Genomic DNA, 14,515 nt, shown 5'->3' with positions numbered 1-14,515 from the left:
TCTGTTCCTCCGTGAAAGGAAGGTACCTTGTGATTTAATTTCCAAAACATTCTGTAAATATAAAATGTCAGAAAATGTAGAATTTAAATTCATTCCTGTTTGTTTTGCAGTATTAATACTTACTACAGTTAAGAGCACATTACTGTCCCAAACTTCTAACCTTCAGAGAAGAAGGGGAGAGAGAAAACTGTTACTGGCTTTCTGACAATGGCAGGGAGTGTGTTAAACCAGTGTAAAATTCAATTAAACTGTCTAGCCAGGTTTTTGAAGCTGAAATGCAGACCCTTTCAGTTAAGCTTCTTATTTTCCTGTGACCGACACCGGTGGATACTGTGTTATGCCAAAACCAACAGGCTGTAAAGCACCTTGTTTCATGCTCCTAGCTGATCAATATTTTTATTTTCCAGGCTTGCCCAGAAATATGGAGGCAGTATCACCTAACAGTAAGTAGAAACACCTTTTTTATTTTCTTCTACACCCAACCTATTTACTCTTCTGTGAACTGCTGACCATAAAATATAGACAAGCATCTTCTGTGAGAAGATAATAAACATCTGAAGAGTTTTTGAACTGAAGAATGCAATGAAACACTGTCACTATTTTTTAAACATCTTTAGAACCTGTGATTTCATTTTAATATTGTAATCATTAAATGAGTGCCTTGCAGCACTCTCTCCTCTCGGTGGCTACATTTACACATATAAAGAGGGTTAAATTTTAAGTTGAGATGCAGAGCAGAGGCAATAATCCCATCTCAGATATCCCAGATGCTGGTAATTAATCACTGTGTGTGACAAAGCTTTCTTTTTAAATAAACCTCAGCTAGAGTGGAGATGCTAAATTGAGCAAATACACTTTATAAACTTTTGCAGAATGATTTCTAATTGGTAAGGATATAGCTATGGCTGCCTCTTTGGCCTGCATTAGTTGATCTGTAATCACTGAGACAAGAAAATAGCACTTTGTGAACTGTACCAGTGTATTACTTAAGGTTTTTCCTCCTATGTAAAACAGAGATAAAAATAAAACAAAATGTGCATAAATTTGGCTGATATTTAAACCTGGAACAGTATTTAACTGGTGAAGACGGTATTCAATGGATTGGTATCACAAATCTTAAACATATTTATTTATAAAATTATTGCACATAAAAACACCTTTGAAGATTAGGATTTTTGCACTTCATCTGAACCTTTGCTGTCATTGCTCTCCAGATCAACCTCGTATGTATTTAGCTGTTACAATTAATCACTGCTGTCCATTCAAAACAAAGTGGAAAAGTTTGTCCACTACTTTTCTTTATGCGTCTTTGGTGTGGGCTTTTTCTTTGGAGCAATAAATGGGATGTGCTTTATAATTAAATTTCCTCCACCTCTTCATGGTAGTGGAATGGTGTTTTTTCTGGTTTTGCTTCTAAATTCAATGAACAGGAGAAATCGGTTCTTAAAACCTCTCGCTTCTGTTTTCTGCATAATGGTTTTAAAACAAAGATCTGCTTTGGAAATCCTCCACGCGTTCTGAGCATTTACTTTTATTTTAAACAGAATTGGTATAGACTTTCAAAATAAAACCCCATTATAAGCAAAAGGTACATTCACTGAGTATTTTTGTTTGCTTTTTTAAAATTGCATGAAGGAAAAAGTAAATACTGTCTTTCATTATAATTCCTAAGATTGCATGTGAAAACTATTTCTGAATTGTTTATGATGTTTGGAGTCTAATAATCAGATAGGTATATTAGATGTAGTAATATGTTGGGTTCTCTTTTTACTGAGGTGTAAGTTTTTATTTAATTTTAGTCTTGCTTGCCATTGAAAATTCCCCCCAAAAATGAGTTGCAATCAACACTTAGAAAAAAAAATATTTTTGGAAAAAAGTGTGGGGGAGCTTAAAACCTCACCCAGTGGTTACTAGGGCAGAATTTGAGGTACCTGAGGTAGGAAATTTTATCTGTGAATATTGTAGAAAAGCTTTGGAGTTTACACTTTACTTAGTATAAAGCCAGAAATATCTGTCAAAACAAGCTCTTGTTAGAAAATGTAGTTGTTACGAGTACCGAGTGTATTATTAAAATTTGGAAATTCTTAGTGCATTTTAGGGACATTCTGAAATGCGGTCAAATGTGGGCACGCAAAGACAAATTGACATGGAGTCAGACCCTAGCTACTGATAAATATTTTTTTTTATTTTGCAGTGAACTGAAAATTATCTGTAAATAATCAACATTTCTGATAATGTGGGAAATGCTTTGCACATCTCCATTTTTTGCCTGGGAAGGCTCACTTTGAGTGACAAAGTTACATTAGTAGTCAGATTAAGCGTGGAATTTAAAAATTTGTGTGGTGAAGGACGTTTGTGATACAGAAAAATGAGTTAAACCTCAAGAAACTTCATTGTCTGAATTGTTTAGATGTGAGTCCCAGCTTTTATTATTCCATTTAAATATTCTCTTTTGCACCCAAAGCAGAACAAAAGTAAACAGTGTTCTCACAAGGATCAAAACTTCTGCGTTACAATAATGTATGTTATATAATGATAGGATCATTAACTAACAAGCTGAGGTCTTTTACTCTCATATCAGCATAGTAGTATTTCACTACAGAAATTAGTTTATAGTTTTCCTGGTTTAGAAAAAGTATTTCTGGACGAGCAGGGTTACAGTTTAAAGAAAAATAACAGAAGTTTGAAGAAAGGTAGTGTCGTGTTTGTTGCTGTGCTGCAGAGGCTACCTGATCATTAGCAAACAGACCAAGGCTACAGTGAGTTTTTCCTGTGCTTTAGCCATGGATACAACCCCTAGATTTAAATTGATTTTGGTAAATTGATCATGGATGTCACACATGCAGGTACATATAAGCGGAAATAAAACAAGGCATTCAGGTTTGCCATGAAAGACCGTTTTTATAACGTTGCTTGCAGGCAGCCGTTACAAAGTTTGTCTAAATGTTTTGCATTATATGAAGTATTCTTAGTTAATTGCTGTGAATGCTTGTGAAAAAACACACAGCCTTCCACATTTCTCTTTTGTGAAGCTTTTGGTGATTTTATTCATTATCTGGCTCTTTCCTAAGAGATGGACTGCCATCTATTGACTTTTTGAAGCCCCTGCACAGAAACGTGGATTGACTAGAACAATGACTAAATAATAAATCCATTCTGTTGTTATGGATGGTGGTAGGTTTTTGTTTACATTAGCTGTGGTGACAAATTTTGGCACATTACAAATAATTTGTTGTATGGGCAGAAATGTCTTATTCCAACCAAAATAGACTGCCAGTGCAAGAAATGTTAGGAGCGGTTGAAATGGCAAAAAGGATTATGAGCAGAATATTTTAATTTGCCTTTTGATAGAAAAAAGATTATCATATTGTATTCAATGTAGCTTAAATTTAAAGGCTCTATGATAATCAAAGCTTTGTAAGTGGATGAAGTTAGTTTCTTTTAACTTGTTCTTTCAACTCTGTTAACTAGAATTATTCTGCAAGGAGCCAATCAAAGTCAGCAGAACAATCCAATTCCCACTGTGGTTTAAAATAATATTTAATAACCTCTTTAAGATGGTGATTTAAAACTTTTACAAATAATTTTCATTATGCCTGCTCTCTGTGTATTTCTCCTGTAGCAGAAAAGGGAAATTAGGTTTGTCAAAACATATTTTAAGTTTTTCTTCCTGTAGATATCTATTTGCAATAAATAGGTCAGTTTTGATACCTGCTTACATTTATCAAAGGAGTTATTTTCAATTCAGATACTAACACAAGGACTTCATTGGCAGATCCAGGATAAACAGTTTTGATCATAGCTTACTGCAGTGTAAATAATAAGATGTGTGAAATTTTTTTCACAGGCGAGGCATGTGAAGGTCTTGTAAAGCGCTTTGTTCATGATTATAAGGAAGCTTAGATTACAACTTTGTCTGTCTAAATGCCAGATGCTCCACAAACCCAGAGAAATATAGTCTGTGCTGCAAAGGACATGCCGTCACATCCCCTTTTCGTCTTAAGGATATTGGGGATGCTCCTGGCAGGGCTTTTTCATCCTCAGAATGTTTGGAGCCTTTTCATTCCCTTTCTCCTCTATTTAGGATTTCAGCCGTAAAGGTAGAGGCATTTATTAAGTATTCCGCACCGAAGTGGAGGCCAGTCTGTAGTCCTCAAATTAAAAAAAAAAAAAAAAAAAAAAGGGCATCAGTGGAAAAACTTGGGAGATGAAGGCACCCCACGATTTTCATGTGTTTGGTTCAGTTTTGCGGTTCATTCTGAGAAAAAATACAATAGCGTCCCTCTGAGTCCGACTGGCTACCCAGCTGCCTCACTGCATGCCCAGTGGCAGCTGCCATTTTAAGCGGGTCTGGTGTGCTGAGGTGAGGGGTCCCGCAGCCCCCCCGGGCTCGGAGGTTCAGTGTGGGGCTGCCAGCGGGGTCCCGAGGTACAGGAGCTGCCGTGACCGCCAACAGCTGGGGCTTCAGGTGGCCAGCGCGGCTGGAGCTGGCCTTCTGCCGGGGCTCCGCGCCATGGAAGGAAGCGGCTCGCGCTCTGCAGCCGAATGGGCCCCGGACCCCTAACTTTGCCGCTGGAGTGGCCCTGTGAAGGTGCGGGTAGAGACACTGCGCTGCCGTGAGCGGTCACGTTTCCACCCAACGGATGACATCGTGGCAGAATGCAAAGGAAATTTATTTTTAGCACGTAGTGACCTGTGCTTTGCTTCAGGCGTGAAGCTGCGCTTCTTCTGAGCGAGGCCCCCTCAAGTGCAACTCAGCCCCCTTCTGCGCGGCGGGACTGGAGAGGGTACCCAGAAGACGTGCAAATGACCACCTCGGTATTTCCATGTCAAATGGAAGACGTGCTGGCTGCGTAGATCTCCCTACGTACACTGCACTGCTTCATTGTTCGGGGGGGACTTGTGGTACACAGCAATGAGTGTAGCTGGGCCGGCTCGGGAGCAAGGTGCGGCTGCGATAATCAAATAGGAGATATTGTTGCGAGTATTAGCGTCTTCTTCAGTAAATATCCGCAGAGTAATGAAATTCTGTCCCTAAAATGGGCAGAGCACAATTTTTTAAACGTTTCTGACGTGTTTCTCAGTGTCGAGCTGTGTGTTAAAATCCAAATCCTGCTCGCACTAGGTGTTTTCTTTCTGCAGGGATTGCTCATTTTTAATAACCTTTTCCTCTCCCTCTACTGCTCTGGACGTAAGGACTCCTTCCCCCATCCCCTGCCTTCACCAGTCTCGTATATATTAAAGCTCCTAGGCCAAGATGGCCACCAACAGAGTTTTAGAACCGTCAGAATTTTTAACTAGCAGAAGCTATCATTTAACATGCTTTTTGACAGTTTGTTAATCTTACTTTTAATCCACTTACATAAAAGAAGGTGAACCAGGAATTGGCTGTTTTGGCCTCTGTGCGTAAAAGACATGAAGGGACAATGCATCTTTTGTGTTTAAATTTTGCGCTCGGATTTCTTTGTGTGCATTATTAAAATTCCTCATGGCCTGCCACTTTTTTTCGGAAATGAAAATGTAAGCAGCGTTGCTTAAAGTCAATCTGTATCCTTTCAAATGTGACTTGCAGAAAGGGAAAACTTAAAATCTGACTCACTCTGGGGAAAAAAAAAAAAACCAAAACAAAAACCCCCAAAAAACAAAAAACAAACAACAACAACCAAAAAACCCAAAACATTTAAGCTTGGGAGAGAAAGAGCATTTGGTTTCCAGAGAAGCTTTGTAGGTTTTGTGCAGTGAGGGAAAGGATGGGTTTAGAAGTATTTTCAGGAGGAGATTAAGCCTGGCTTCCCCGTGTGCAGGGATGGGGCTGCTGCAGTGGCTGTGAACATGGCTGCAGTGCCAGCTCCTCCAGTCTTTGCGTGACGTGGGGCTGCGGACCATGAGATCATTGCGTTTGCGTGAAGTATTTCAGCACTTGGCCAGTTTCTCTCCAGGTGGTTTGAGGTTATTTCTGTTAACTCCAGTCAAATTACCACCTGGTTTATGTGACAGACAGTGTATTTTTTCGTATTTCGGACTCACAGAGCGGGTCCTTGCGTGCCAACGCTTCCATAGCCATTCGGCAGGATGTTTCACAGGGAAGGCAACCCAAAATTCCTGAGGATATGAATTTAGGGTAAGGATGGCTTTCCCTCCTGTGGATTGTAGCGGAATCATGAACACCTGGAGGGTGATGCTGTCCCCACACTTGCCCTTGAGGGAGCGGTGCCGTTCTGGTGCTTAGGTACGCGAAGATTTCATCTTCGCCAAAAACGCGTGCTAGCCTCTTTCGCCAGGGGAGGAGGTAGGGCAGGTCTTGGATAGCACCAGCAGCAATTTTATTTGTAAATTATCTACATACTTTCTTCAAGGCTGAGCTCTACCGCTTGTGCAAGTGCCGTTCTGTGATAGAGATGCTTCTGAAATGCCTGCCTGCCCTGCACAATTGTTCTGGTGAAACTAAGTACGTTAGAGGTGGTTTGGTAAGCTGTCTAGAGGGTCCCTTGGATTTTATTTTACATTGTGTTTATTTTCCCCTACTGATTATAACTTCTCCCTAGTTACCATTTTCTTTCAAGTCTTGGATATTTTTTGAGGCTGCCAGAAGCATAAACTCCAAATATTTTTTCTGTTGCAAAGAAATTGTAGTTGACGAAAGACAGTATCCTTTCTGATATTTTTTTTTACAGAAAAGAGAGAGGATTTCAGAAGTAAGTGTGTGTTTATGTGTACAAAGCTGTATGCTATTGCTTTCAGTACAAAAGCATGCTAGATAGAGTTCTTTCCCAATTTTTACTTGAAAACTGGATTTTAAAATTTGCAGGAAAAAGAATAGCTTCAGTAACTTTAAATATGGAACATCTACAAAAAGTACTGGTTAGAGTTTGCCTTTTCATGAAAATGTTAGTTTTTAACTAATACCCTCGGCTGGTTATGACTACCAAATAATTAAGGGGTGGGGGGTGGGGGTGGGGGTGTGTCTTGTGTGCCGGTTAAGTTGAAATAGAAGGCTCAAAGCGGTTATCTGTAAAATGCCGACATATCTTTGTGCTTTGCACTTTGTTTCCTGAGAAGGAGCAATGGTGTCTTGGTGCCTTTTTAGTGCAGAGGACAGATCCCTGGCTGGTGTCTGCTCCGACAGCCCGGGCTCAAGGTCATTACCCCAGGTCAGCATCCAGCTCTTGCCAGGCTGGACCAGACTCCAGAGGCCGTTCGGGTGGGCTGTGCAACCTTCCAGCAGCGCCGTCACCAGCTGCCACCTACCTTAATCGTGTAGGCATTGTAGAGAGCATCCTTGCTTCCTCTTAACATTTATCTGGCTCATGCTCTTCTTCCTCATCTGTCTCCCCAGAAAATAAAATAAAAGGTGCTTTTGAAGTGGACCACTAAAGACTGAGTACAACTTGACCAGAAATTGCACTTTGATTTATATCTGGAGGCAGTCTGGGACTGGAGGGAAACAGAAAGCTTGGCTGACTGAACCAAGTCACTTCCAATTCTCTGATTTTGGGGTTCCAAATAACCTCCTCGAAGCGTTTGTCTTTGAGAAGCGGCGTCCTTCAGAGAATCCCTGACTGCAGTATGCATGTTACTGTTATTGAAGGAACGCTGTGTTTTCTGCAAAAGCAACGCCTTTTGGGCCTGCCTTTAAATGGGAAAAGGAGAAGTGCAGGGCATGGAAATCAATACATTTTAATATTTTGAAAGTTTAAATCTGTGGTTAGCTGACCCCTGCATGCCCAGGAAGCTATTTTTGCAGCGCGTGACATTTTTCAAACGCAGTGCCAGCAATCCTGGTGGCAAGATGCACCCATGACTGCAGAGAGCTGCTCCCTCCCCTGCAAACTTGCAGGCAGCAGTTCCTCTGTTCTCAACGTGGAAACTGCCGTGTGCATTCCTCCTTCTCCCAACACGCGCCAAAATTGTTGTGACACACATTTTTGTGATACACCAAAACTGTTGGGTAGCTGGTTAATTAAACAGAAAACAGGACAATTGTGGTAAGATTGATTGCTGGCATGGCTCCCCATCGTATACGTAAATGCAGTTCTTTTAACGGGGGGGATTCAGATGATTGTCTTCTTTAATGCTTACAAATTTGGTAGAAATTTTCACCTCTCCTTTATTTTGAAAAGGTGAACCTATATGATCATTTAAAGAATTTTTACTAGTTCTAGTGTTAAGCACCTAAATAAGGAAAATAGAATTTTCAAGCTAGAGTGAGATTTTCAATGCATTTAAAAAAACCAGGCTGTTATTTGAGAAAAAAACATGTGCCCTTTTTCTGCAGTAAATTCTGTGTATGAATATCCATATTAACGTTCCCTGAAATTCCTGAAAACTATTCCTCTGGCCTTGATATAAAGGTGTTTTTTCTCAGTTTTGTTTTATTAGAACTTAAGAGTCAGTTTCAAAATTCCATAGGAAACCAAAAATTGCCTGTGATCTATCAGACATTTGTAAACACGTAAAAACTACGCTTTCATGTAGGTAACGTAAAATGTATTTTGGTGCATTTTCATATTGCAAAGTGGAAAAAATGTGAAATGTCAGTAGAGCGTAAATGTCCACAAACTGTTTGCGCCTGTATCCTAACTAGGAATGGCATTTTTACTTGTCAAATGTCCACTCAGTAGCTGCTTGTAAATTATGTGCTTTAGTAGTACTGAAACTGTTGCATTTTAACATACAAATGCTTTGCATGGTAAAATGTCACAGGTATTTAGCAACGGCAGCCTACAGAGCTCTGCGCTGGTATCAGCATATGTGATCGTCCATGTCGCTCCCAGACCTGCTAGTTTATCTTGTCAATGATCCGTGTGTTAGGAGCAGCCAGAAGCTTGCATTGGTTAAGACAGTAACTTTCTCAAGTTATGCTTGATCATGTTAATAATCTACAGATTAGGATTCCCTAAAAGTATTCACTGATTTAATTCTGAGAGGGTCTATCATGTCTATAATATTAATACATCTTGTTAGGTCCTGTCATGTGAATAGGAAAGTTGCTATCCCCATGACAGAATTACCTTGAATTTGGTTTCAGATGTTGAAAAATCAAGCATGAAGGGAATTCAAAGGAACCGAAGACCCATACAAAGTGATGAGTAGCGTAGAGCCATATGCCGAAAAGTTGGTGCTATTTTACTGCAGCACTGGAGAAGTCTCAGAGCAGTGGGTGATTTGCACGATATATGCACGTATGCTGTAGCACCCACGTATGGCAAAAGAAGGCAGCGTCCCTCGGAATTTTTGGCTTTGGGGGAGTGAAGTTAGGCCCTCAGTTTGAACTTATTTTTTGAATGTTGAACTTGGGTGACATCAACATTCGACAAACATACCCTAACGGCCATGTGTACGGCTCCACAATGTCCATATGGCCCTGGTGCTGGCAGCAGCTTGCATCACAACAGTGTGGCACCGCTGCCTCGCTGGTCTTACCGCCTCCGCCGGGAGCAGGCAAACTTTTTTACCTGCTGCTTCATTAGGCATTTTACTCTGTAGCCCAGTCCACACCTGGCCTGACAGGCCCGTTTTGGTGGTCCCTTTGCGGTGCCCTCCGCATCGCGGTCTGTGCTGCGGCAGCCCAGCGCGGCACGAGCATGGCGCAGGCTTTGCCCCCCCCCAGATGTAGGAGGGGGGCAACAATTACAGGGTGAGCTGCTACTTTTATAGTAGACCAGGACAAAATGGAGAGTCACTGGTCACTGCTGGTGTTCAGAGTCCAAAATCTGCATGTCTTTTTTTTTTTTTTTTTTTTCCCCCTTTATCTCCGCCCCCCCCAAGTTACAGTTTCTCTGCCTCTAGCAACTGCTTGTAGTTAACAGAAAGTAATTTCATGTTGTTTCTTGACTATGCAGTTAAATCTCTTTCTAAAACATATTTGTAACTTCCTTTGGCTCTTACGAAATGGGGTGGTGGGTGCCTGTGCACGAGGATACGCAAACGCTGAGGGATTTCTGTGGAATAAATGGTAACCCCAAAATATCTTCTCCTTTAAAATTAATTGCACTGGGTTTGCGCGTGCTATCCAGTTGCTGTCTGGCTTATTTTGATGGCTGATGAGACCCCGATTAAATTAATTCTGCTTTTCTGATGATGGTGTGAGGAGGGAAAGAGAAAACAGCACTGAGATACCTAAAAGTTGGTTTGGAGAAAACAATTTTGATCAATGGCATATTTACATGATGTGAGAGAGCGGAAATCTGAAATCTTTTGATCCATTTTTAGATGCTGTAGACAGTTTAGAAAGTACCAGGTCGTATTCAAGGAAAAACTTCATGGAATTGAGACTGATTTACAAAAACAGATGTGCAAGAAGGACATGGAAAAGCTTGTGTGCGTTAATGGTTGTATACAGACTGCCAGACATTTCTTCAAGGATGTATGCTGGATGAATGTCACTTGTTAAAAAGCTAGGTAAAAATAATTATGGCATTACTGAATATATATGATGCTCTTAAGTGGAGAACACATGAAAAAATAATGAGAAAATTGATAAACAACATGCACAGTTAACATGTTGCCAATGTCAGGAAAATGCTTCTGTAAAATTGTCCGTCAGTAAAGGATGCTACAGATTGAAGCCTAGCTGCTACGAAATTTAAAGAAAAAAGCTTGAATTACTGTTTATTTAGAATATACCCAAGCAAAAACCCTCTTCTAACAAACTGATGCACCACTCTTTTGGCATCTGGTGTCCTCCAGCAGCACTGTATTTTTTCTGTGTTTACTTCAATTTTAGCTATAATCAGAAATCACCTCAAAGTAAATATCTGTTAAGAATGTTCCGCTAAGAAAGTTATTTCAAATGTGGTACTTCCTCCTTTTGCTTCTGATCGTGAAAGGTGATTAGTAGACAACATAAAGGTTAAAGAGAGAGAAAGAGAGAGAAAGGAAGCTGTAAATCATCTAGAATGACAGTAAAAATTAAAACATTGGGGTTTCCTGGGTTCCCCGGTGTATTAGCTAATAAATATAACCATGTTTTAGTTCTGTTCATCTTCTGACTTTACAGGCTTTGCAAATGTTTGTGTTCAGATTAATGTATAAATGTATGTGTAAGTATGCATACACTTAGTGCAGCGAGTGTGCGAGCGTGTAGTGCCTGCCTGCGCGTGCTCTCTCTGGGCACGTATGCCTGGGTGCAATATAACAACATTTGGCGGGTCTCCTAATAAACATTCAAATAAAATCTACGTATCCCCATGCACGAGTCTCCTCCTTCTCCTCCTCCCCTGACTCATCCCCACGCACCCCCCTCCCCCACCCCACTTCAAAGCTTGTGGTCCTTTTTCCATCCTTGTACTAAAAGGTTTCTTTGTAAGCCAGGCCATTTGTCCGTCATTGTTTGGGGTCCAAACAGTGGTAAAATACCCTGTCACCGATCCAGAGTGCTGTGAATGGCAGCTTCTCTCCGGACAATTGGCAGTGGTGCCGAGAAATATTCCTGAGAGGATTATTTAACCTTTCAATTTAGGGGGCACAAAGCCTGGCTGATTAATGAACTTTCTGATGGGCGCTGATAAGCGGATCTATTTCTTTATTTCCTCTAAAAGTGATTCCTTCTCCTGTCCCATATTACTATAATCTTAAACATAAAATGTGGCAAATAGATTAAAAAACAGCACTAAAGAGTTTATCTGGCTGGCAAACTGAAGGAGCTAAATTAAAATTGGTAATGAAAGCAGTGGCTGAGCCCTGTATATGGTTTTTAAATGCGCTGTGTATTTTGAAGAGACTTATTCTCCAGCTTGCCTGGTAATGACTGCTTTTGGTGCACAGTCCGGGGCTGGCTTCTGTTATCCCCCCAAAAAAATGAGTTGTGTTATCTGGATGACTGCAGACACATATGCATCCCCCTTTCTCACTGCATGGGCAGACAAGGTCGATAGCATTACAAGGTATTTGTGGCAGTGCTTGTTTCAGTTTTCAGAGCTGCCAGTTTTCAGCCAGATTTGAATTACAAAAGAAGAAGCTGGCATGAAAATTGAAAGGGTTTATCGGCTAGTCTGAAGCCTCATAGCACATTGCTTATTTATGCAGTCCATTTGCACCAGGAAATGTAAAAAGGAAATACATTTTAAAAATAAGGTCATAAAGACCCAGATATGTTTAAGATGGCAAATAAAATATAGATACCTATAATATCTTTCCAGGAAACGATTTCACTTAATGTTGCACATTACTTCGGAGGAGCATTTATGTTACTGTCATAAATTTGTGCATTTGTGTCACTGTATAGATAGTCTCTGGGGATTAAGAAGGAAGTGTTTGCTAACTTACTTTAAAATTAAAATAGAAGAAAGATAGGTTTGTAGTTTGAGAGCTGCATCAGAAATAGTTGAAGTTTAATGCACCGTCCTATTTAAATAACGTTTTGCATTCTGTGTAAAATTAGCCATGGACGACTGGATAGATGCCACCACCTTTGGAGAAAATTGGGATGCCTTTTAAACCATGAAGATTTTGAGGCATTCAGGGATTGTATTGTTGTTATCCTTACTATCTTGCATATATTCATTTTCTCTATGAACCTGAGAATTTTTTTGTCCATTTTTCAGGAAAGGGTTTTTGAATTAATATTTTAGGATGTTTTTTTCTCTGCTTTTAAGAGTATCAAACGATTACATTCATTTCTTTAAAATATGTAATATTGTACTTTTTGTCTCTTCCTTTTAATGTTTCCACACAGTCGATTGTAGATGCTATTTGCATCTATTTAAAATGCATTGTAGAAATGTCTTATTTCTGTAGAAAATAACCACTTCACAGTGCTTATACTGTGGACTGAACAAGTTAAATTTCTTCTTCTGGGAAAGGTTTTGTTTTTCCAGACTGTGCAATCAAAAAAATATTTTTTTCCTTGATTTGTAATCTAATGTGTATCATGTACTTCAAAACAAAACAAACCGAAACCTGAAAGTTTAGTTAGATCACTTTTTTCTTGGTTATTTTGCTGCGTTTTGGCGCAATCCAGGAGGAACGAATGCTACAAGCACATTTAGTAAACTAAATGTCAAGGTGTAATTTGTGGAAAGATACTCAGGTGTGACCCCCACAACACCTGTTGGAAGAGCAAGTTTATTTAGATGGCTTTAAAAATTAAGAATAAAATCTGGTAAAGAAATTGTTCTATTTATAATTGTTTGGAGTTTGGGGAGGAGTTAAAAGTCAAGATACCAAATTTGTGTGTTTCTCACTTATTAGCATGCATCAAGCTCAGTATGTTTCTGTCATGAATTTTCATAAGGATTTTTACTACGTAGCATGTGTGGCTTAATGATGCAATCACCTGATAGACTAGGAAGACTCCAAAGGAGACGTTCCGGTCTGTTGTGTACATAATACTTGTTTCAAAAATCTGCCTAATTAAGGAATTACCCAATGGAATGCAAGTCTACTGGGTGCATGACATGGTTAAAGAAAATAGCAACAACAAAACCCCTCAGTATAATTACTATATTACATGATATCCTATATTGGCAATTTTGAATATAAGGGAATGATGCTAACCTGCCATTGTTTTAGCTGGTATACAAGTAGATTATGATAATTGGTAAAGGGAAAAGAAATGTGTATTTTTCAGTGATAGAGCTGTTGTGACTGTTCCCCTGTCCAACTCCAGTCAGCAACCCACAGTGTGTAATGATTCACTTGATGATCATCTTTCAGTGACTCAAGAAATTGGTGAAACATCACTGCTAATGAGTTTTACTCCCAGCCTCATGTCTTGTTTGTCTCAGAGAGTTGCACAAAAACAGACTGCGGTGTGCAGAGCTCGTGTTCATTGTGTCGGGCACGTTATTGGAAGGAGTGTCCTGGGTCTGCTTTTTGACTCCCCCTGCATTCTTTCTGTAGTCCACTGTTTAATTACTTAGCTTTAGAGTGCAACAAGAAATAACAGTAAAAATTATCTGACAGATTAAGTATGAGCATAGCGATGTATGTAAATGCATCAGGAGAAGTAACTGTCTCTTCTTGGCGTGCAAGAATGGCGTTGAGTGACTTGGAGGTGGTGTAAGCAGCTAGTCCTGGGGTGCAGTGGGTGAAGGGTTTACAGAATTATTCCCTCGCGTGCTAAAATGGGAGTTGCCCAAACTGGTGGTGTACGTAACCAAAACCAAAACCTCAGCGCAAGCCTTAGGCAAAGGCAGCGCGATAGCTGATGGATCAATGGAGGGCATGACCCTTGTTTCATCTGATTACGAGCCCATGGAATTTATCTGAATTTTAGTTACAGAAATTTAGTTACAGTACAAGGAATTTATCTGAATTTTAGTTATTTTTCACTGTGGTTTCGTTGGCACGTGGGGTAGGGTGCAAAGCTTTTCTTTTCGCGGGTGCGGCGCATCTTTGCGAGTTACAAGGTGGCTCTGTCTGTCTCCCGTCCGGGCTTGAGCTGCTGTTGGCCATCAGCGACACTGGGTGTGTGTTGTCGTACCAGTGAGGATCACAAAGCATGCCATGACGCGCTGCGCTGCGCTGTAGAAGTCAGTTGGCGTGGCTAGCCACGAGATGCATTTTTCCAACA

At 40.2% G+C, this 14,515-nt stretch overlaps 1 protein-coding gene across 4 annotated transcripts in view; it reads left to right on the top strand.

The window, feature by feature from the left end:
- The window catches only part of ZCCHC7 (zinc finger CCHC-type containing 7), a 124,648-nt gene that overhangs the window by 94,477 nt on the left and 15,656 nt on the right, over positions 1–14,515 (top strand). For all 4 annotated transcript variants that reach the window (XM_055700260.1, XM_055700257.1, XM_055700258.1 and 1 more), the window contains exon 8: positions 408–443. In XM_055700260.1, coding sequence (XP_055556235.1) covers positions 408–443 — 36 coding nt within the window. The remainder of the gene's footprint in view (positions 1–407; positions 444–14,515) is intronic.

Source organism: Falco cherrug (genome assembly GCF_023634085.1).
Source record: "Falco cherrug isolate bFalChe1 chromosome W unlocalized genomic scaffold, bFalChe1.pri SUPER_W_unloc_1, whole genome shotgun sequence".
NCBI classification, from domain to species: Eukaryota; Metazoa; Chordata; class Aves; order Falconiformes; family Falconidae; genus Falco; species Falco cherrug.
Note: the sequence above shows the minus strand (reverse complement) of the source record. Positions and strands in the feature narration are given on the sequence as shown.